This window comes from Artemia franciscana, chromosome 2 (genome assembly GCF_032884065.1).
Source record: "Artemia franciscana chromosome 2, ASM3288406v1, whole genome shotgun sequence".
Lineage (NCBI taxonomy): Eukaryota > Metazoa > Arthropoda > Branchiopoda > Anostraca > Artemiidae > Artemia > Artemia franciscana.
In genome coordinates, this window is record NC_088864.1 from 8,184,584 (window position 1) to 8,208,804 (window position 24,221).

Genomic DNA, 24,221 nt, shown 5'->3' on the forward strand with positions numbered 1-24,221 from the left:
TTTTTGGTATCATTTAGAGAATAAATATAGCACAATGACTTGAGATGTTTGCTAGACAGACATATTCTTTTGGGGGTCAATAACACTTGCTTCGGTCCCAAAAATTTTAATCACTGGAGTCTACGAGGTGTCTTTTTTGTCATGTAATGGTCCTGAGCACTCTGATTCTCCATTGCTGGGCTCTTGCATGATGTTGGGTCCTGATAGACGCCTCTAGGGTCCAATGCACTCCTTCATAGTTTTTCTCCCCACCCGACTATTTTGTTGAAATTAGAAAGAAATTTGTTGAGGACTTTTTCGGAACTTCGATTTTTTTTTTACTTTGAATTTTTTTGGGAACAATGTTTTTTTCAAAGTTGAAAAATGTTTCAACTTTTTTCATGACTTAAAATATATATTATCTTTAGTGTATGGGTTTGGGATTTTTTTGTGGCTTTCCCCATGGTACTTTGTGCCTGGTCATCAACAGTTGCTGCTTTATTGTGTTTTCGATCAATACTGATTTTGCAGTGGAGAGATAAACACATATGTCTTATTTTAAAAAGTAAAGATGAAATATTTCAAGAAATTGTGTCTACTTGTAGAGTTGTCGTTGCATTGAATGCTGACAAGGACAAATATTTGAACTGCGAAACAAGCACTAATGGTGACATTATTGGAAACGTATGCAAGTGCTGTCTTGCCAGCAAAGGGCTAAATTTAATTGGAGTACCAAAAAGATTCAAATATTGTAGTGGTTGATGTACACGATTAAAATTTCCAGTGATGATAGTGCTTAAAGATAATGCAAGCTTAAAATTAATAGTTAATGACGAGGACCACATTCTTGCTATTGGTAGTGGCAATATTTTACTTGTTGATAAACCATATCATCATTTTTCTGGTATTACTATTCAACAGAACGTAAAAAGAAGTAGAAAATTGTACTCATCTGCCAATGTCATAAACCATATCTTGTCTATGTGCCAGATATGTTACCTATGTAAAAATAATGCAGTAATAGACACTGAAATCAAGGGAAGAATAAATAGTGGATTGGCAGATAAAATTGCCAAGAAAATTAAAGACAAATCAATGAAAAGCAAAACATTGCTGAACGTTAATACTATCATTGGTAGTTTACCAACAGATAACATCATTAAATGGAAAAACAGCAATTATGAAAAAGTGAAGATGAAATACTTTAAGAAGGTATGTGCAAGGGATAAAGTTAACGAAGCATTTACTGTTACAAAGATAGATATTTGAACTGCAAAACATGCACTAATGGCAACACCATTGGAAAAGCATATGAGCTTTGTCATGAAAGTGAGATATTAAATTTCTTTGTACTACCGAAAAAATTATACATTTCTGACGGTGGATATCCAGAGATGATACTGCTTAAAGATAATACATGGCTAAAAGTAATATTTGATTACAAGGGTTAACTTTGACTCTCTCTGTTCTTGACACTTCTTGTCCTGATTGTCTCTGTTGTTGATACTTTTACAAATCAAACTGATTAAAGCCCCCCTTTTATTTTCATGGTTCATGGTACTTTAACTGGTCAAGTTGGCTCAAATCACCCTTTCATTTTTATTCTTGTTGCTACTTTTAATGATCAATCTGTTTCAACAGCATTTTATTTTCATTGTTTTTGCTCCTTTAACTGATCAAATTGATTCAAATAATCATTTTAGTTTCTCTGTTGTTTCTGGGTTTAGTCGTTAAATTGTTTTAAATCTCATTTCATTGTTTCTGTTCTTGATGCTTTTACACGTCAAACTTATTCAAATCCCGTTTCATCTTCATTGTTCTTGGTACTTTTACTGATCAAATCGATTAAACCGTTTTTCATTTTCAGGATTCTTGGAACTTTTACCGATAAAACCAGTTCAAACCCCGTTACATTTACACTATACTTGGCACTTTTACAGATCAAATCGATTTAAATTTCCCTCCATTTTCATGGTTCTTGGCACTTTTACATATAAAACCAATTCAAACTCTGAATTATTTGCACTGTTCTTGGTACTTCTCCAGGTCAAAACCTATTAAAACTCCCTTTCATTTTTACAGTTCTTGATACTTTTAAAAGTCAAAATGATGCAAATACTCATTTCATTGTTGCTGTTGTTGATACTCTTGGTGGTTAAATCCATTCAAATGTCATTTCATTTTGTCTCTTCTTGTTTGTTTTTACAGGTGAAACTGAATAAATGGTTCTTAAATGGTTCTTGGTACTTTAACTGATTAACTTGGCTCAAATACTCAGTTCGGTGTCTCTGCTGTTGGGACTCTTAGTGGTGAAATCGATCCAAATCTCATTCCATTGTCTCGGTTCTTGATACTTTCACTGGTCAAATCTATTCAAATCCCGTTTCGTTTTCACTGTTCTTGGTACTTATAGAAATCGTATTGATTAAAACCCGCTTCCCTTTTCAGGTTTCTAGTACTTCAACTGACGAAACCAAATCAAACATTGCTTCATTTACACTTTTCTTGGCACTATTACGGATAAAATCGATTAGAATCCCCCCTCATTTTCATGGTTCTTTGCAGTTTTGAAGGTATAACCGATTCCAAACCAGTTTTATTTTCCCGTTCTTAGTTCTTTTACGTATCAAAACCGATTAAAACCCCCTTTCATTTTTATAGTTCTTTGTACTTTTACCTGTCAAATTAATCCAAATACTCGTTCATTGTATCTTTTGTTGAAACCTTTTGCAGTCAAATCGATTCAAGTCTCATTTCATTGTATATGTTCTTGATACTATTACCGATCAAACGGATTAAATCTCCCTTTTTATTTTCATGGTTAGGTACTTTAAGTGGTCGAGTCGATTAAAATCACCCTTTTATTTTCATTGCCTTGTTTTTAAGTAATCCTTTAAGACATGCATTATCTCTAAACAGTATTGTCTTTGGAAATTTTATTCTAGTATATCCACCATCACTATTGTTGAATTTTTTCGGTAGTCCAAAGAATTTTAATCACTCACTGCCATGACAATGCTCTCTTATATTTCCAATGGTGTCACTATTAGTGCATGTTTTGTAGTTCAAATATTTGTCTTCATCAGCATCAATTGCACATGCTTTCTTAAAGTATTGTATCTTCACTTTTTTCGTCATTGCTATTATGCTGTTCAATGATCTTATCAAGAAATTGGCTCTCGTCATCAACTATTAGCGTTAGGCTTGCATATTCTTCAAACACTATCATCTCTGGAAATTTTACTATGGTATATCCACCCATATGACATTTGATTTTTTCGGTACTCTAAAGAAATTTAATCCCTCACTGCCATGACAACACTCGCATACATTTCAAATTATGTGACTATTAATGCTTATTTTGCAGTTAAAATAATTGTCCTTGTCAGATTTCAATCCTAAGACATCTCTATCATGTGCAACCGCTTTATTGAAATATTTTTTTTTACTTTTTATAATAACACGTATATGTTAATCCTTCCAGTGCACAGTTACTATTGATAAAAACATACTATAAACCAACTACTGTGGATGGCCAGGCACAGAGTACGATTGGGACGGTCGCATGGAAAAACAATAATCCAAAAACCATGTTCACAAAAGTTCCAAGCAAATTGAGTCCCAAAGGATTTGAAATTCCCCCTAATTTTTTTGTAACCTTAAAAAAATTGAGTTGAAGAAAAAATTCAAGAGTCAAGAGTAAAAAAAAATAATTTTTAGGTCCCAATTTTTTTCCAAGTGAAAAAAGTAAGGGGAGTCAGAGGGCATACGGGCCACGGAGGGGACTTGGGGTCTTAAAGGGTTGAATGGGGATCCAAAGTCATGTACAAGCCCAGTAATGGAGAACCAGAGTGCTTGGGACTATTACAAAAAAGTATGCCTGGCCGGCTGTAGTAGTTATAATTTTCGGGACCGAAACAAGTGCCTTTGAAAATGAAAAGAATATATCTGTTTAACAAGCATCTCAAATCACTGTGGTATGCAAATTCTTGGAATGATACCAAAAAAGGCACCCGGAAACAATTCACAGATAGCATGAACGGAATATCTAACTCCAATTGAGAAATCGATTACGCAATTAACTTGATACGATATAGTGACGCTTAACACCAGTTGGCTAGCGCCCAAAAAAATGAATCGATGGCCTAAAATGTATTTCTAAGAACCTAATAACATCAATGAATTGTTGGCTCAGTTGACTAACGTTTCGATCTTTTACCACATGAAATGTCAAGTCTCATGTTCGTTTTCTAAACTGGACGAACTAATTCATTGGAAGAACTGCTTAGAAGTTAAAAAAGATGTTTTGTTGGAAAAGAAAACATGACGCCATCCATATCTATAGTTAACAATAATGCCATCTATAACTTTTTTTTGGTTTTGTGGATGGCAGCACTTCTGTGTGGTCTTAAGAAAGTGCCGTTACTGGGATTCGAAAGAGTAGGGCTCTTATGGGACATATTTAAGGTGTAATACTTTTGTCCCCACTACTAGCATGCACTTTGGAAAAAATTGTTTCGATAGCCTTTACCGTGCTGAGCGTCTAGCAGAGAGGTAGTGACTCTAAAGTCAATATTCCGCTTTATATCTTTCTTAAATTTTCATTATAACATATTTATTATAACATTATAACATTATAATTGTTTATGTGGATTATTTTGGATTACTTTTCTTAAAAAAAGCAACAACAAAGTCTATGGAAGAACACAGTATTAAATAGAAAAATGAAAATATTAGCTAAATGAGTAAATTATAGTAGCTATATAACAATAATCTGGTTGTTATTTTTATGATACATGTTGCAGCTAAGATCCCTGTTTATGTAGATTATTTCGAATGACTTTTCTAAAACAACAACAACAGAAAAACAAAGGCAATAGCAGAAAATAGCATTAAATTGAAAATGAAAATATTAGCTAAATAAATAAATTATAATAGCTATATAACAGTAAGTTGGTTGTTGTTTTTTAAGATACATGTTGTAGCTAAGATCCCTGCTTATGTAGATTATTTCAAATGACTTTTCTAAAACAACAACAACAACAAAACAAAGGCAATAGCAGAAAATAGTATTAAATTGAAAATGAAAATATTAGCTAAATAAATAAACTATAATAGCTATATAGCAATAAGTTGGTTGTTGTTTTTTAAGATACATGTTGTAGCTAAGATCCCTGTTTATGTAGATTATTTCGAATGACTTTTCTAAAAAACAAAACAAAACAAAAAAAACAAAGGCAATAGCAGAAAATAGTATTAAATTGAAAATGAAAATATTAGCTATATAAATAAATCATAATAGCTATATAACAATAAGTTGGATGTTGTTTTTTATGATGCATGTTGTAGCTAAGATCCCTGATTATGTAGATTATTTGGAATGACTTTTCTAAAAAAAAAAAAAAAAAAAAAAAAAAAAAAAAAAAAAAAAAACATGTTGCAGCTAGGATCCTTGTTTATGTAGATTATTTCGAATGACTTTTCTAAGAAAAGAAAAGAAAAAAAACAAAGGCATTAGCAGAAAATAGTATTAAATTGAAAATGAAAATATTAGCTAACTAAAAAAAGGAAGGCTGCCCCTTCCTCGACGCCTTGCTCTTCATGCTAAAGTTCTTTAGCACCAATAAAAAAGCTTCTTATTGTTCTAATTAAACGACCCTTGTGTTTTGGGAGTCGCTCTTAAAGAACCATGACAAAATTCAAATTTTATCATAAAGAACGAGGTGTTGAGGAGGGAGCAACTCCCCTGATTTACCCAATAGTTCTTATTCGTTTTGAGTTTTAATGTTACTCCATATTTCCAGTAGAAAAAACCTGCTTTATTTATTTAATTACATTTTAAGTTCAAAACTTTCTTGGTCGAAAAACTTAAAACATAGCTGATAATGTAATCGATTTTGCAAATTAGGGGACATCTTCTTTGGTACACGCAATTTTTGTCCTTCCTCCCCCCTCTATTTAAATTGGTTTTCATTTTCCTAAATTCGTAACTAATTCTTCTCCTCATGAATTCCTCAGACCTTCTTCAGCTTTTTGAGGCCTATGATGTTAGAACTTCGCTGGTAGGGTCCCTGACTATAAGCTGATTCAGTTGATTTTTAACAAAATTATGTTTAATGATATGTAATTTCCCATCGCCTATTACGAAAAACAGACGGTGGATCCTTTTTAAGGGAGGGAGGAGGGGAGGAGGTTCAATGCCCAAATTGCCTAACTGTCTCCGAGCTTTCAGATAAATATGGAAAGGGGTATGGAAGGGAGGTATAAGAATTAATATCTCCTCACCCTTCCTTTAGACTAAGCCTTATTAAGGTTGTCGTGGAATGATTTCTGCCTTATTATTGAAAAAAGCACATTTCTGGTGTTTATTTGAAAGCTTCATTTACCTGATTTGATTTGTATTTCATAAAGAAAATTATACATAGTGAAACTTAGGTGCGTATTATAAGGCCCTTGTATCGGATAAGTGGTAAGCGAGTAAATGGCTAGTCAAAACACGCTTTGACATACCTACGGTGGCGTTACCTGACTTAACTTTTTACTTTATTTTTTCACATGCTGAGCAATGATTTGTATTGCAGAGATACCAATCTCCTGATCCAATGCCTTCGGTCGGGAGTGCAATGCGTGGTTGGGGGCAAATTATCCGATGCTTCCGTAGTTTTTCCCCATATTTCTCTAGGTGATCTTACAGGATCATACCATTAATTCCCGTTCCAAACCAAACCAATGACCCCAGAACTTGAACCCCCTAAACTGAGCTCAGGAGATTACACCCTTTACCCCCGTGCCACACTAACTAACACGTGTCGCTAGGACTCGAACCCCTAACCTCAGGATTTTAAGTCCGGAGCGCTAACCAATCGGCGTTCCCTGGTGGCGTTCCCTGGATGTAACAGAAGAATCTTTTGAGGCGTCGGGTGAGTTAATGAAAAAAAAACTTGATTTTGTTATGAAGCCATATCTGCCTAAATTTACCAAGGGAAAAATAAGGTTACAGAATATATGCAGTATTACATGTTAAATGTGCTTTAAAAATGGGAATATAGACCATTCTTGTTTTAAGCAGTCAATCTACGTTTTCATTTTTAGAAATAAGACATAATTGAAAGTCAAGGTTTGAACAGATGCATAAAACCTATTGATTGAGGTGGCTATAGGACTAGTTTCATATTGAGCACTGATAATATGCCTAGTAACATAACATACTTAACTAAAAATCAGCATTAAACTATCAGAGGTTTCGATAATTTTATTGAACAATCAATCAGTTTATCTTTGCGATTCAGCCACCAACACTAACAGATGAGCATACAAAATAGATTTTCAAACTCGTGCCATTAGTTTTTTTGATATGTGGGTCTTGAAATTTTTTGCCAGCTTGAAATGTTTGCAACGAGACTTCACGTTTCCTTCTTCCCAAAACGGAGATTTCCCATTCTTTAAAAAAGAATTTTTAGTCTCATATATCTTGGTTTTTGTAAATATAAGTGGTCGTCAAACTACCGTTGGAGGGAATTACTAGAAATGTACTTACTCGAATCAGCATATTGTTGTCACTTGAATCCAGCATCTCGCCTTTCCATGGGCCAGCTAATGCATTATTTCCTTGAAATTCCAAAGGAATTATAACTTGAGTGCCATGACTTATGCTTGGTTGTTGAGCATCTGGAAAATATGTTTTTAAAAAGGGACTGATACAAAGGCTATAAGAGCTTGTGCATACTTATTGCTGCTACAAAAGGTTTTAGTTGAAAATGTAATTGGTTGAAAATATATATAGTTGAAAATATGTATCATACAAAATTCTTGGCGTTCAAGGGTCCTGAAAGAACACAAAAGCTGACTGGCTATCACTTTCTACAAGCCTTCTAATGGGTTATAAGTAAGAAATTTTCGTTCAGCATTTACGTCAAGTTATTGGCGACATTTTAGGTGGAAAAATTTATACAGCCGTATACGCTGGAATTTACCATGTCTCCTAATTTGAAATACACTAGGACGCCTATCAAACGAAAATAAAATAATAAAACTCACATCATATTTAATTTACTTAAAACTACATGAAAAGGAGCTCCAGTTCAGTCATCTACTTTTTATGTGTGACCTTGCTTATGTAAATGGAACACACGAATATAAGATTTCTGCCTTTGAAAAATTATCTCTCTGAAGATTCCTGAACATACCGTTGGTACGTCAAGTCTCAGTTGTTGATATCCGGATAATAAAAGATCAGTCTATTGTAACCAGTATCGTCCGTGAACACTAATGACATAATTTAGACCATGTTATGAAAAAGATTAACATTAAAACTTCCATTGCAACCTTTCACTGACTCTTTACAGGATTGAGGAAAAGGGACTGATCCCTTTCTATACGTTTTACACGTTTCTAGAACCCGAGTGGGACGATGCAGAGGCAGTATCAGGATGCCGAAGAGAGTGGTGGCTCCTTATCAAAGCCGTAGAAGGCTCTTATCTTAATGCTAGGTCATGAAAGGGAGTAAACAAAGAATTCTTTATCAGAATAGGAGGAGAGCACATACCTACGTTTTGCTTCTGGTGTGAAAAAATAGCGACGAAGACCACACTGCCTTTCCATAACAAACAAATACAAAGTAGAAATAATAGGGAAAATCTTTTCAAGACCGTGGAAATCAGTTCTGTGATTATTTCGGCCCTGTGCCCAAGGCCGTCCTCAGCACAATACGGGAACAAGAGAGAAAATATGTATATATAAATAAACTTACATTAAATTGTGAGAATTAAAACTAAATAATGTTTTTTAAAACTTTTTTAAAAACAGCCCTAGCATCCTTACTTCAACGAAGTTCAACCAGGACTGACAAAAAGAATGAAGTGGGAACATAAATTCATTCAAACTAAAGAGAACAAAGTGATTAAATGCAATTTCTCATCGCCAACCTTGCTTTTTTAGCAGCCTGTCTCAAAGGCCTTTTCGTAGCTGGTTCAATACTATTATAAATCGGTTTAGTAAAATATTTTGTTAGATCATTTTTAATTAAATTTGAGTATAAAGAATTTAGAATTTTTCTAAATTCTGATGGGTCCTGCCGACATAGTATTTTCCACAATCACAGGGTACTTGATAGACCCCTCTTTGGCGAGTAACTGGAGTCTAATCTTTACCGGAATTTAAGAAATTAACAATTTTAAAATTATAAGTAAAAACTACGTACAGATTATTTTTTGTGCAAATATTTTTTAATTTTGTTGTGATTTTTGGGATATACGGAAGATAGACAATATTTGAGGGCTTATCAGTAGTCACTGCAAGAATCTGCCTAATTTGCATTCTTGGTTTAATACCTTCAACCAGGTACGCTTTCTCCAGATATCACTGCTTTTCTTTGACGAACAAATAAATGTTCAGATGGGGATATGTCTATTTATTTAAATAGTGAAAACAGGTGCAAAATCTAGATATCTCGATCAAATATACAGCAGTCATCATCAGTAGAAATACTAAAGTGTTAAAATTCAAACTAACATATGTATACAAATAAAATAATTAACTTCCAGGTTTTTCACTATATTCGACTGAGAGAGTTCAATAACAGGGTCCATTCAAAGTCTTGCGATGTTTTCTTCTTTAATCTTGCCTAAACGCAAAATGAATTTCCAATGAAGCCGGTACAGTCTTCTATGTCTTCTAATTGCAAAAGAAATGTTGAATTTGCGGTTGCATAATTAAACTTTTACACCTGTTTTCAATCTCTTAATAAATGGATTTATCCCCATTTGAACATTTATTTGTTCTGCCTAATTTGGAAATGTAAAACTCTTTCAGGTCCTTTTACCTTGCGAACTAGGAAATTTCTCTGCTTCCTTAAATTGCTCGATACTGGATACTTGAAAGGCACCTTTTAGCTTCGTTGTCAAGGCTCTGGAGTGATAATTGCAAGTATTTCATAAACTCTTTCTTAACACTAGTGTAAATTTTCTATTCAATGCACTACATTAAATCTAGATTGTTTTAGAAATATGAAAAAATGTAGTTGTCTGCCTCCGGAAACAGATTACCCGAGACGCACTCAAGTTCAAGTTCATTTATTTATTAACCACACATACATGTATATATATGACATAGGCCCATGGGGAGACAAGCTCGAAAAACTAGGCCTAGACAAAGATACAATAACAACATACACTACAATACAAAGATGAACATGACGGCAAAGATACAATAACACAAAAATAATATGAAAGTAGCAGCTATCCCAGGATCTTTCAATACTATTGAAGAAATTAAAAATTTCAATATTATTAAATATAAATTAATACTGGAAGATAGCTGAGAGGCCCATAATCACCCAGAGCAACGAACCATACAAATAACTTTGCCTTACTAAAAAGATACTTAATTAAAAATAATCCTGAACTAAATGAAATTTAAGTTTCCTTTTTATTAAATGGATAGAGGAAAATTTATCAATAAGAGCCTTGTGAGCATCCCAGCACCGAGCTATTGACACAAACGGAGCGAATTTAGATCTCTCAGTATTATACTTGTCAATGTAGATACTCTTTTTTTGTCGAGTGTTATAATTATGTAAATCTTGTGATTGGGAGAACAAACTTTGATGGAGGTAATATGGCGGTAATTTCTTAATGTCATAATTGATTTTGAAAAGAATTGTTCCAAAAGCAAATTGTTGAGAAACTGGAAGTATATCTAGATAAGTATACAAAGATGCTGTAGAAGACTTATTTGGAAGTTCAATAGGTGATGGAATAAAAAGTTTAAGGATTCTTAGGGCTTTGTTTTGTAAAATCTGTCTTGGTTTAATATGACTTTTAAATGTAGATAAATATACTAGAGAACAATAATTAATATTAGTCTGAATCAGAGCAAAATAAATACTTCGTAAAGCAGAGTAGGGCAAACAAAGCTTCAACCTTCGCATTAAACCAACATACCTTGAAATCTTTAAGCGTAGATTTTGAGTATGTGTTTTAAAAGATAAGCTTTCGTCAATCACAAGTCTAAGGTACTTTATCATTTTCACCCGAGATATTGATAATAGATACGTTGAAGAAGTAACTCGGGTAATACGAGGGCAGATATTTGACTTTCTGCCGTAAATTATGAAATTAGTTTTTGATACATTCAAAGCAATAAAATTTGAAGAAAACCAATCAAGAACATTAGAAAATGCAGTATTCAGTTTTGCCTCCAACTCCTCGTCATTCTTTTCAGAAATTGAAACTGCCGTATCATCAGCAAAATGTGTGTTGAGACACGGGAATGTAAAAGCGCGGTGAAAATCATTTATATAAATTAAAAAAAGCAGAGGACCTAGGACAGAGCCCTGAGGTACCCCAACCTTCGAAGACTGAGGTACAGGTGAAGAGAGGAAATTGCCTCCATCTAATCGTTGCTTTCTCTTATCAAGATAAGATTTAACTAGATCCAACGCCGGTCCACGCACACCACAATTATCCAATTTACGAAAAAGAATACAATGGGATATTGTATCGAATGCTTTTTTTTTAAATCTAAATATATCGTTACTGAAATTTCACCTCTATCTAAGCATTCATGAATATATTGGATGAGAGCAACGATAGCATGTTCAGTGTTGTGTCCAGACCGGAAACCAAACTGGGAATTTGTGAAGAAATTAGACGATTTAAGAAAGTCATAAAACCTCTTATAAATTGCCTTCTCAAGTATTTTAGAAAATACTCGATGCGGAACATTGACCTTAATTCTTGTTTGTTGAACTGTCACAGGTTTGGGATTACCATACAACCCAGGCACCTGCGCAGGAATTTTTTTTCGGGGGGGGAGGGGGCACAAAACCTTCGAAACAGCAGATATAAAGAAGCACTTTTTTTATTTAGTAGCTAAATAAATGCAAAAAGCACTTACATCAGAAAATACAGATTAACTTTAATCTGTAGTATTGTAACGGATGGGGGGGGGGAGACTGAAGCCTCAAAAGTACTTTTTAGGCTCAGGTTATGTTCATAGCGAATCAGAACCAGTGATTAATCTATAATATCCCACTGAAATGGAAATTTTAGGGTTAACAGTAAAATATGGGTGCTGTGGGGGGTAGTTCTTCTATTGCGAGAACGTCGATTTTAATGAAAAATGATAGTTTCCAAAATTGATCCATTGAAAGCTGTAATTTATCCTGAAAAGGGGGGATAAACACCCTAATATCAAGGATAATTTTTTTTGCTGTGGAAAGCAAACTCTCTTTACGATAAAAATAACAGTACAATCGCTAATTACTTCAAAGAGGGTAAGAAGTTAGACAGAAAATGAGTTAATAATTGGTTAAGGACTTGACCGGATAATTGCATGCTGTAAAATCCAAAAAAAAGGCTTCACACCTGTATCTAAATTCTTAATAAATGTCCTACTTTTGCCAGAAAAATTAAACATTTCACAAAATTTCGGGGGACCGGGCCCGAAGGCCCCCCCTGCGTACGTGCCAGATAAAACCCCCAGCTTAGACAGTGGTTTCAGGTGGGCTAAGTAGGTTTGTCACACCTAGAATTGTAATCTAGTCTGTGATTCGTAGGTTACTGGTATGTGAACAGTCACAGTAAATACGGTTAAATAGGATTATAAGGGTATAATCTTCCTAATTTTCCAATGTATCCACCTCTCTCAATCTAATATAATTTCCAATATATCTCGATCAAACATTAATAATGATGATGATGAAGATACAGATTTACATCATCGAAAAGGTCCGTCAAGTATATTTAGCAAAAATTACTACAAAAATAAACTTAAAGTTACTTTTATGTCTATGCAGCTATTACGACAACGTGACCTTGAACAGAAAAGTAAGTTTTTAGAAGCTTTTAGCCACTCTTGATCGAACATGGAATGCATCCATATTCTTATATTAAGTAGCTTATTTTAGGGAGGGGTAATATGAAACCGCTATTTTACTTTGTAGTTCTAAGTTCATGTTGCATGATTTGGTATCCATTAGTGTGTTGTTTGAGCATCTGCCTGTCTGCGTAGCATCCTTAGGATAAACCTGAATGATCGCATATCGAACGTGGGTATACGACAAACGTGTTGTATTGTATTAAGAGATATGTTTCCATCAAACAGTTCGTGGTAACGAACTGTAGTAAGGAGCGACTCGGTTCAATAGTAACCGAAACTCTAAAAAGTGGAATTTTGATACCAATAGTCACATCAAAAGAATCGCATTTTAATGCTGATTTTAAATATATAAGTTTCATCAAGTTTAGTCTTACCCATCAAAGGTTGCGAGAAACCTGGGAAAATTTGCCTCATTTTAAAAATGAGGAAACCCCCTAAAAATTTAGAGGGAAACCCCCTAAAAGTCATACAATCTTAACTAAAACCACATCGTCAGATTTGGCGTATCAGAAAACCTTACTGTAGAAGTTTCAGAAGCTCCTATCTACAAAAATGTGGAATTTTGCATTTTTTGCCAGAAGACAGATGACGGATGCGTGTTTATTTGTTTGTTTTTGCTTTGTTTTTTTGTTTGTTTTTTTTTCCCAGGAGTGATGGTATCCACTGAGTGGTCCTAGAATGTCGTGAGAGGGCTCATTCTAATGGAAATTAAAACTTCTAGTGCCCTTTTTAGGTGAACAAAAAAATTGGAGGGCACCTAGGCCCCCTCCCACGCTCATGTTTTCCCAAAAGTCACCGAATCAAAATTCTAAGATAGCCATATTATTCACCATAGTTGGAAAATCTAATAACTATGTCTTTAGGGACGACTTACTCCCCCGCAGTCCCCGTTGGAGGGGCTGCAAGTTACAAACTTTGACCTGTGTTTACATATAGTAATGGTTACTGGGAAGTGTACAGACGTTTCAGGGGGATTTATTGGGTTTAGGGGAGAGAGTTGAGGGGGGGGGGGGGGGGTTTACATGGGAGGATATTTCCACGGAGGAACTTCTCATGGGAAAAGAGAATTTCAATGAAAGGGGCGCAAGATTTTCTAGCATTATTTGAAAAACAATGAAAAAATAAATATGAAAAGTTTTTTCTACTGAAAGTAAGGAGCAGCATTAAAACTTAAAACGAACAAAAATTATTACGGATATGAGGGGTTTACTCCTCTTTATACCTCACTCTTTACGCTAAAGTATTTATAGTAATTTCAACTATTTATTCTACGGCCTTTGTGATTAAGAGGTCATTCTTAAGGAATTGGGACAGAATTTAAGCTTTAGTGTAAAGAGCGAGGTATCGACGAGGGTTGAACTCCCTCATATACGCAATAAAACCATACGAATATAGAAGTTCGTTACGTAAGTTAATTCGTAAGTTACGTATATTTTTTTACCACGAAAACGTTTGTAAAAAATTAAAAGTTCTAGTTGCCTTTTTAAGTAATCAAAAAATTGGAGGGCAACTAGGCCTCCTCCCTCGCTCCTTTTTTCTCAAAATCTTCCGATTAATTGCAATTAATTAATATGCAAATTTATAATAAACGTCCAGAAATTAAATAAAAAAACAAGTTTTTTTATTGAAAGTAGGCTAAGGAGCAACATTAAAACTTAAAACGAACAGAAATTGCTCCGTGTATGAAAGGGGCTTTTCCTCCTCAACGCCCCGCTCTTTACGCTAAAGTTTCTTACTGTTTTGAAAAGTAGAGTTCAGAAAAAGAGTCAAACTTTAGCGTAAAGAGCGACGCGTTGAGGAGGAAAGGCCCTTTTCATATACGGAGTAATTTCTGTTCGTTTTAAGTTTTATTGTTGCTCCTTACTTTCATTAAAAAAAAACTTGTTTTTTTTATTTTATTTAATCACGATCAAGGAATGTCGTCTGAAATAGTTGGGCCATGTTTTACGGAGGTCAACAGGGAACTTGCCTGGCCGAATCCTTCTAGCTGAGCCACTTAGCTCATGGAAGAGACGTCAAAGGGACAGTAGAAAACTGGTTGAACTTGGTTAAATCAGACCTTGAACCTATTCAGGAGGTTCAGAAAGTTCGGTCACACATGAACAACTCAATAGCTCCCATTTGCAAAGCAGCTGGCAGAAGATCACACTACATGGTCCTAACAGGCCCATAAGATCATTGATGTGGGCAAGTTAGAATCACCTAATTCCCCCCCCCAGTACACGTAAGAGCATCCAAAATAAAGTTTAAGACCACGGAAGAAATGGTACTTTCACAAGTGACGTAACAGCTATTTCTGGCTATTCTAGATGTTTGTGTTGTACGCAAAGTTTTGAAGCCTCGGGACTGTACGTATAGCTCGGATTATATAAAAAAAAAAAATAATGCACCCTAGTTCTATATAAATGTAAAAAAAAATTATAATACCTTGTACTGTAGTTACGATGACAATCACATCTGTTTCAATATCATATTTCCTATCTGTCTTGAGTAACAGTAAAAAAGACTGACCTCGTCTTACGACAAGTCTCGAATTTTCACCTTTTTCCATATAATAATAATCCCAAGTATGGTGGGCATCACCATTGTCTTCAATACACCATTCCACGCCTTCAATACTCAGTATGCCGTCCATGATTATACTGAGAGAAAATTCTATGTCTCGAGATTTATAAAATGCTGGCAAATTGTTTCTCTTTTTCGTGCCAATTCTTTCGGTGAACCGACGAATATAATCCTTCATTTAAGAATTAATGCAAGGAGTCAAAAAATGTATCTTTAAAGACCTAATTTAAGTAGGTTACTTCATAATTTTTGTTCAATTTATTTATTTATTTCTAATCTGTAAGACAATACAAAAGAAATTACAGAGAGACGGAATGCAAAATACTGAAAACGACAAAAAGGGAATAAAAAAGAAATATCTCAACGTTTATCAGAACAAATGACAAAGATTATAAAATTAGATTATAAAAAGATTATAAAGGTTATAAAATACTGAATAACTGTTGCATACACACAACTTTAAGCCCCACTGTATAAAAAGAGTACACCATGGATGAACACTGATTTTGCGGTTATGCGTTTCGATAGAACTATTGCTGGGTCGGCTATTTTAAATTCGTGGAATGCTAAATTTCAAGTCCAGGGGGGTAAATGAAGTAAATATTTTGCAAATTTGAAATATACTGAATTGAGTTTACGTTTATATGTTTGTGCGAAAATATTACAAAATCTTTATATTGAAGAGAGGGATTATTTTTTTTGTTGGGGGAAAAACTAAAATTACTTAAGTTCTACAGCATTTTCTAAAAATTATCTCCCATTTTAGGGTCATTTTATGAATTTTTAGCCTTTGATTAGGAGAATAATTTTTAGACCCTCCCTTCGTTGATGTCACTATTCGGGTCAGTCAGCCTTTTAAAGCCACTGATTTGTCGTTGAAAATTAAGATATTAAAAAAATTGCAATAATGAGCAATATCTTTAAAACCTCCAAAAAGACTTATTAAAAGGTCTAACCATATTTCGATTGCCTATATTCTTGAATGGTACATTTTTAGGGTGGCCAGTGTTCCCGCCGGAACGTTTCCCGTGGGAAATACCACCGTGCCCGGAAGCTCCCCCATGGAAAATACCCCCCATGGAAAATTCGTCAACGCCCAAAATTTAGCAGCCATAGAGAAAGTGCAAAATAAGTACCCCAAAATGTCATTCAGATGTCCCAAGTGGTAACAAAAGAACAAGTAAAACAGTTCTAGGACAGAGGTTAAATGATCTTCAATCTCTTTCGAGTTAAGAAAACAAAGAACTAGAACCCTCAATCTCTGATCGAGTGACCATTCTGTGAAGTTTCTATAACCCTGAGGGTGAAGTTGGGGCTAAGGAGGACGCGGCTCCCTCCTAAACATAAAAAAATCCGTCACACCAAATATGGTCTGACGATATTTCGATTGTCTAAATTCTTGAATGGTACATTTTTAGGGTGGCCGGCATTCCCACCGAAAGGTTTCCCCGTGGGAAATACCACCCTGCGGAAAACTCCATCCCGGATAGCTCCCCCTTCCCGCTTAGAAAATTCCTCCATGCACAAAATTTAGCAGCCACAGAGAAAGTACAAAATAGGTACCTTAAAATGTCATCCAGCAGATGTCCTAAGTGGCAACAAAAAGACAAGATATTTAAAAAAAGTTCTAGGACAGGGGCTGAATGATCTTCAATCTCTTTCGAATTAAGAAAAACAAACGACTAGAACTCTCAATCTCTGATCGAGTGACCATTCTCTGAAGTTTCTACAACCCTGAGGGTGAGGTTGGGGCTAAAGAGGGCGTGGCTCCCTCCTACACATAAGAAATTCCAATTCATTTTGGGGTATAAGATACTATTTAATTTTATAATAGCAGTGTAACCCGGAAATTTTCCCAGAATCAATAGATATTAAACTTTTACTTGCACTCCTCTTTGGAACTAATTCTGTATTTATGTGAAGGTTAAATGAGATTTAGAATGTTTCATAATTAAAATTCCCCTTTTGAGGTATTTGCATCGTCCCTAACTACAGAACAATTAGAGAACCCTACTGAAGAGGTTTCAAGCTCTCATCTAAAAATATTTAGAATTTTTATATGTTGCCCAGAGAAGATCATGGATATGTCTTGTTTGTTGCCCCCTCCCCCACAGATGATCTTATCGAACCAAAGGTCTTAGAAAATCGAAAATTGCTCATTAGAACCAAAATTAAAAGGTAAGGGTCCTTTTAAGCGGAACAAAAAGAATAGAGGGCTTCTTTTCTTAGTTTTTGTATTTTTGAAGGTAAAGTAAGCTGTTCTTTTCACAAAATATTTGTCTCGCTTCTTCCAATATATGCCGTAAGTCTCGGCATCTGATCGTTTATTATCCCTTAAGATATTTGATCGATATTTCGAAGTGTTCATTTTGTGCATACTCTGTGGCTGTTCAATTTTGTATGTGGGAGAGCTTTCCATAGGAGAGGGGTATCCGGGAGAAATTTTCGGAGGAAGAGAACGGTTAGTAAATTTTATAAATTTTTAGAGTATAGTTAGGAAAATAAAAAGTAAAAAACAAAAGGATAAAACTGTTTCAGAATAACGTGTAAATCATGATACACAAATTTATCAATTTATGTACAATCCTTAATCAATAAAAGAAAAAAGTTCGAGTTCTTTTTTAAGAAAAAAAGGAAAAAAAACTTTTATTATGGCTGCATTTTGAATGATCAAGACTAAAATATTAATTTAAGTGACGAATAAACGCTATTCTGCATACAGAAATGTAGTCTTTCAAACCCAGTAAAGCCAGATGAAATAACAAAAAGAAACAAAAAGATACAAATAAAGAAAAAAAATCAGTTTAGTTGCTTCTGAATACTTTTTAAAATGCAATTTCCTACAACTACTCTAAGCCTAGGAGAGGTTGATTCAAACAACCCCAGGTGTAACTCCTTGCTATTACTGATGAACAAATCTTCCCTTAAATTTACTTTTTTTGCAAATAAAGGGAAAATGTCACAGTCCGCCCCTAAAAATAGAGCATAGTGGAGAAGTTCGTAACCTATTTGGAAAATTAAAATCCCTTCAATTGGTTGCAAGTTGTAAAGACTTGACAATCGGATCACTGCCTTTTGGATGACCAAGACTAAATTATTAATTTAAGCAGGTGAATAAAAGTGGCTAATACTGATAAACAGATCTCCGTTTGAATTAACTTTCATTACAAGTAAATGGAAGTTTTTTCCTGGTAATTTCATAAAGTGAATTATACTAGCTGTTATTTGGCTATAATCTTACCATTTTTGGCGGGGGAGGGGGGTCCTTAATGCACAGAGAGACTTGCCTGTTGGTATCTTTGGGCCATCTTATCCATTTTAGAAAATCAACTTCCACGTTCCATTTCAAATATAAGACGGATAGAAGTTCTATCCTATTACCCGGTTTTACAACCCCCCTCCCCAAGGAAAAGGAAACTTACCCGGTCCCGCTAGAAGAACAACATGCCAATGCATAAGGGGAACCCTTTTATTCGTGTAAAATTTCATAGATGCCTGACTGTATAACGCTTCCCTCCTTGTTCCTGGAAATAGTGGGAAAATCCTTAGTTTGCCATGAACAAAAGGACAAAAGGCCTTGTGTGTGAAGCCTTTTCAGTTGATACGTGACTTTTCACCGGTTATTTCGGTTACTATTTCTTCGGTTACTAAAAATTGTATTTCCCGTTTTATCGGGAATTGCTTTAGTCATACCTATCAAAAGTTACGAGCCTGAGAAAATTTGCATCATTTTAGAAAATAGGGGGAAACACCTCCTAAAAGTCATACGATCTTAACGAAAATCACGCCATCAGATTCAGCGTGTCAGAGAACCCTTTCGTAAAAGTTTCAAGCCCCTATCTACAAAAATGTGGAATTTCGCATTTTTTGCCAGAAGACAAATCACGGATGCGTGTTTATTTGTTTTTTTTTTGTTTTTTCTTTGTTTTTTTTCCCCAGGGGTGATCGTATCGATTCGGTGGTCCTAGAATGTCACGAAAGGGCTCATTCTAACGGGAGTTGAAAGTTCTAGTGCCCTTTTTAAGTGACCAAAAAAATTGGGGGGCACGTACGCCCCCTCCCACGCTCATGTTTTCACCAAAGTCACCGGATCAAAATTCTGAGATAGCCATTTTATTCACCATTGTCAAAAAACCTAATAACTATGTCTTTGGGGACGACTTACTCCTCCACAGTCCCCGTGGGAGGGGCTGCCAGTTACAAACTTTGACCTATTTTTACATATAGTAATGGTTACTGGGAAGTGTACAGACGTTTTCAGGGGGATTTTTTTGGTTCGGGGGAGAGTTGCAGGGGGGTTACGTGGGAGGATTTTTCCATGAAGGAACTTCTCATGGAGGAAGAGACTTTCAATGGAGGCGGCGCAGGATTTTCTAGCACGAAAAGTTTTTTTTCTACTGAAAGTGAGGAGCAGCATTAAAACTTAAAACGAACAGAAACTATTACGCATATGAGGGGTTTACCTCCTCGTAATACCTCGCTCTTTACGCTAAAGTATTTTTAGTAATTTCAACTATTTATTCTACGGCCTTCGTGATTCAGGGGTCATTCTTAAGGAATTGGGACAAAATTTAAGCTTTAGTGTAAAGAGCGAGGTATCGACGAGGGGTGTTCCCCCTGATATACGCAATAAAAACATACGAATATAGAAGTTCGCTACGTAATTTAATTCGTAAGTTACGTATATTTTTTACCTATGAAAACATTCGTAAAAAATTAAAAGTTATAGTTGCCTTTTTAAGTAGCCAAAAATTGGAGGACAACTAGGCCTCCTCCCTCGCTCCTTTTTTCTCAAAATCTTCCGACTAAAACTATGAAAAAGCCATTTAGCCTCCAAAAATTAATGTGCAAATTTCGTTTTAATTATTTATGTGCAGAGAGCCAAGATCAAAACATGCATTAATTCAAAAACGTCCATAAATTAAACAAAAAACAAGTTTTTCTAAATGAAAGTAAAGAGCGAGATTAAAACTTAAAACGAACAGAAATTACTCCGTATATGAAAGGGGCTTTTCCTCCTCAACGCCCCGCTCTTTACGCTAATTTTTTTTTACTATTTTAAAATGTAGAGTTAAGAGAAAGAGTTGAGAGACGCCCCTTTCATATACGGAGTAATTTATGTTCGTTTTAAGCTTTAATCTCGCTCCTTACTTTCATTTAAAAAACTTGTTTTTTTTTTGTTTACTCAGAAGTAAGACCAAAGAGTGTCGACATTTCCTTTTGTGGCTTTCCCAGTAATGCAGTATCATTCACAAATTAAAGCATTGAGGATACCATATTCCTTAGTTTCCCTGCTGGGGGCTTGTCATTTGTATTTATATTATTCACCAGATCCAGTCTATCATGTTTACATGATATCAAGTGTACATGTTTCACAAGTGCACCAAATAATTAGTGCTTTATTTGTTCTATTAGTTTCTTGGCAGCCAAAGTTAAAAGGTTTTTTTCCAAGGTCCGTATTAAAAGCTATCAAAGATAATGACCTTAACAAACTTGCTTAGCAAGATTTTTAATTTGAGGTTCCAACCTGAAACCAAGCGTGATGAAAACAAATTCGTAGACAGGCGATTTAAATAGCAAAGGAACTGGATTCAAAGAATTATGCATATGAATAATGCGAGGGTTTTCTATTCTCATCCGCCTTGTTTATATGCTGGAGAACCATTTCCTCTGTCAAATACGGGACAATTATAGAAGGACTTACGTCCTCTACATAGTAAGCATGTTAAATACATGAGACCCCTCCTCCTTTTTAACCTTACAACTGTTAAATGTTTAACTTAAAAATTGAGTTTTTCAATTACATTTTGTCTTGTAGGCTTAGTGTATGACTAAATTATCCCTATATGTCGTTTTCTAATCTTATTTATTTATTTATTTTTAATTACGTGTGGCTGTTTTTACTGTTTTGAAAACTATTTTTTACAAACTTTTTGACCTTCAGGGAAATAAATTTTCCAGACTTAAATGTGTATATTACTTTTGTAATTTTTTTTTTCACTAAAGTATGGATTTGGCCCACTTGGGTTTGTAGACATTTCTGTGGAACGAAAATTTTATCTTATTACCTCATAATTCTGCCAAGCAGTTCTTCTTCGCTGTAAGCTTGGCACTTTTCATACTGACTGTGAAAGCTCTGTAACACATATGATAAACTTCCACAATCCGTGGGTACAACTTTGAAAGTGGAGAGCCTCTTGGTATTACGAAGAAAACTGGAGAAAAATGGGATCGACAGTAAAGTCATTTTCCATGACTATGACAAAGATTATAAGCCTCTGTCTTTTTACTATTTAAATTCATTTAAATTTAGTTCTCAAATTTAGCTTGCGCACCATCAAACTGCTTGAAACGCTCCATAATTAGCAGTATCTTAATATTAGAAGTCGATAAACAGAGCAAAAAGTCTTATCTTTGAGTAAGGGCCGAGCCTCACTAATGCTCCAAGTATATTTGAATCCAACCTGTGTAAAGTTGGCCCAAAAGACTTTCCTGCGTATCACTGAGTAGCGCACGTTAACAAAGAGGGCCTACAATTTGCCAATTCCACAATAAATAATCCTCCAAATATCAAAAACTTCAGTCCCAATTTGCAAAACTTATTTCGGTAATTGAAAGTTATTTGAGAGAGAGAGAGAGATAGATAGATAGAGAGAGAGAGAGAGAGAGAGAGAGAGAGAGAGAGAGAGAGAGAGAGAGAGAGAGAGAGAGAGAGAGAGAGAGAGTTTATTGATATTAAATAGAAGACACTACAAAATAACAGACACTACAAAAAGAAGCACAAGAAATAATGTAAATAGACCATAGACTTAAGAGCTGTGTTTGTGAAGAACGGTTGGTGTCCATAACCAGACGCCGTGCTTTATTATACATGACGGAAAGTGACCGCAGCGTAGACGAAAAAGTAGACATCCATTTAATGGGGCAATAAGAAACATATGACTGGACAAGACAGAAAAAAAGTAGTTTCAGAATAGATCCAGGAAATGTGTATCTAAGTTTTCAAATGATACCCAAACTCCGTGAGACCTTAACCCTAATCATGGCTACATGGTTTCTGAATGAAAGGTTCTCATCAAGCAGGATACCAAGAAACCGGACCACCCAATTCTATGGTTTAAACAAGGAGCCTTGTGACACCTGAAGGTGTATAAGCTGAGGGAAAGCTCATACCAATTCGATACACTCATAAACCAATTCATACACCAATTCGAGAAAAAAAAAGAAAATGTGATTTACCAACATTCAAGACCAAGTAATTGGCATTAAACCATGACATAACTCTCTCGAATAATGCCACAAGGTTAGAATTGATATCACATTCTGTCTTCCCAAGGGTCCCAAGAGTGGTATCATCAGCAAAAGCAACAAGAAAATCTTAATTAGAAGAAGTATTGGAACACAACTGAGCATCAGGCTGACACAGCTTGCCACATGCCAGAGGCCTGATGTTTTCTACAGCCGAAATCCATCATTAACACAAATAAAAAATAAAATGAGACCAAGAACAGATTCCTGCGGGACGCCATAATATACTTCAGAAGGGCTCCGGAAAAGCGGATCAATTGAAATAAGCCTTCCAGAAAGATATGAATCAAACCAAGAATAAGCGTTTGATCTTATACCAATGTGTGATAGTTTCCAAAGAAGAATCCGATGAGTCAAGGAATCAAAAGCTTTAAGAACATCCAAAAATAAAGCTGCCGGGATATGACCATAATCTATTGCCGAATGAATGAAATTCGATAAAGCTGCTCAAGCATGCTCCGTAGAGTGACTCGCTCGGAATCCAAACTGGAAATCATGCGAAAAATCCTTGGCATCCAGAAAACTAAGAAGCCTGGATAGCATAGCCTTCTCAAAGATTTTGCTGAAAACAGATAGGAGAGAAATTGACCTATAATTAGCAGGATCACTCCGAGAACCACCCTTATAGAGTACTATAACCTTAGCTCGCTTGAGAGATTCAGGAAAAATACCTTTCTCGAAAGACAGATTGACGATCTTAGTCAGTGGTGACAGAATAGCAGGCAGAATGGCACGGATAACCCTTGTAGGAATTTTGTCTGGTCCTGAAGAGGATGATCCTTTAAGAGCATTCACAATAAGAACTACCTCAAATTTAGAAACAGAACTCAACACCATCGACTTCAAACATGAGGGTCCAAGAAAGGCTTTGAAATCGCAACGAGAAGTTGCAGAGCTTGCACAGGTAGCAGTTACCTTTCCTATATTAGCAAAATAAGAGGTAAGCTCTAGCTGAACATCTACATCTCCTTGGACAGTTTTACCATCTATTTTCAGCATTGATGGAACTGAAGGCAGAGGGGGAGTAGGCCTAAGAACTGAATTAATTAAATACCATGTCTTTCTTACATCCTTCCCACATTCAGAAAATTTCCTATGATAATACTGAGACTTTGTCTTCCGACACAGATAATTAAATATATTCCTATAGGCCTTGAATCGTTCGTGATGAGCTAAAGATGGTGAAGCCTTGTAAAGCTTCCACAAAATTTTTTTCCTTTTTCAGCTTTTATGGAGACCTGGAGTCATCCATGGATTCAGTGGTGCTATCCTTTTCGAAGCATGGGGCGCTGAACCCAGATTGCAAATTTCCAGGATTCCTTCTTTAACTAAATCATAAAAGGAATCAAAAGAGTGGTTAAAATCTGAATCAGAAGCCAAACTACCCCATGGTACATCAGCCAGACGAGAATTAAGTAGACTTAGCTCAGTATCATCATAACCGAAAAATGGGAGATTAGATTGTGATGCTATACGCTGCACTTGATCAG

The 24,221-nt window shown here is 35.3% G+C and overlaps 2 protein-coding genes across 3 annotated transcripts in view; both read right to left on the reverse strand.

The window, feature by feature from the left end:
* LOC136036976 (annulin-like) overlaps positions 1–15,511 on the reverse strand; it is an 83,728-nt gene extending 68,217 nt beyond the window's left edge. Inside the window, exons 1-2 of the mRNA XM_065719377.1 lie at positions 15,286–15,511; positions 7,517–7,647 (exon numbers count right to left, since the gene is read on the reverse strand). Coding sequence (XP_065575449.1) covers positions 7,517–7,647; positions 15,286–15,493 — 339 coding nt within the window. The 5' untranslated portion in view covers positions 15,494–15,511. The remainder of the gene's footprint in view (positions 1–7,516; positions 7,648–15,285) is intronic.
* The window catches only part of LOC136037006 (ribosomal protein S6 kinase 2 beta-like), an 884,370-nt gene that overhangs the window by 515,848 nt on the left and 344,301 nt on the right, over positions 1–24,221 (reverse strand). The gene's annotated exons all lie outside the window — the stretch shown is intronic.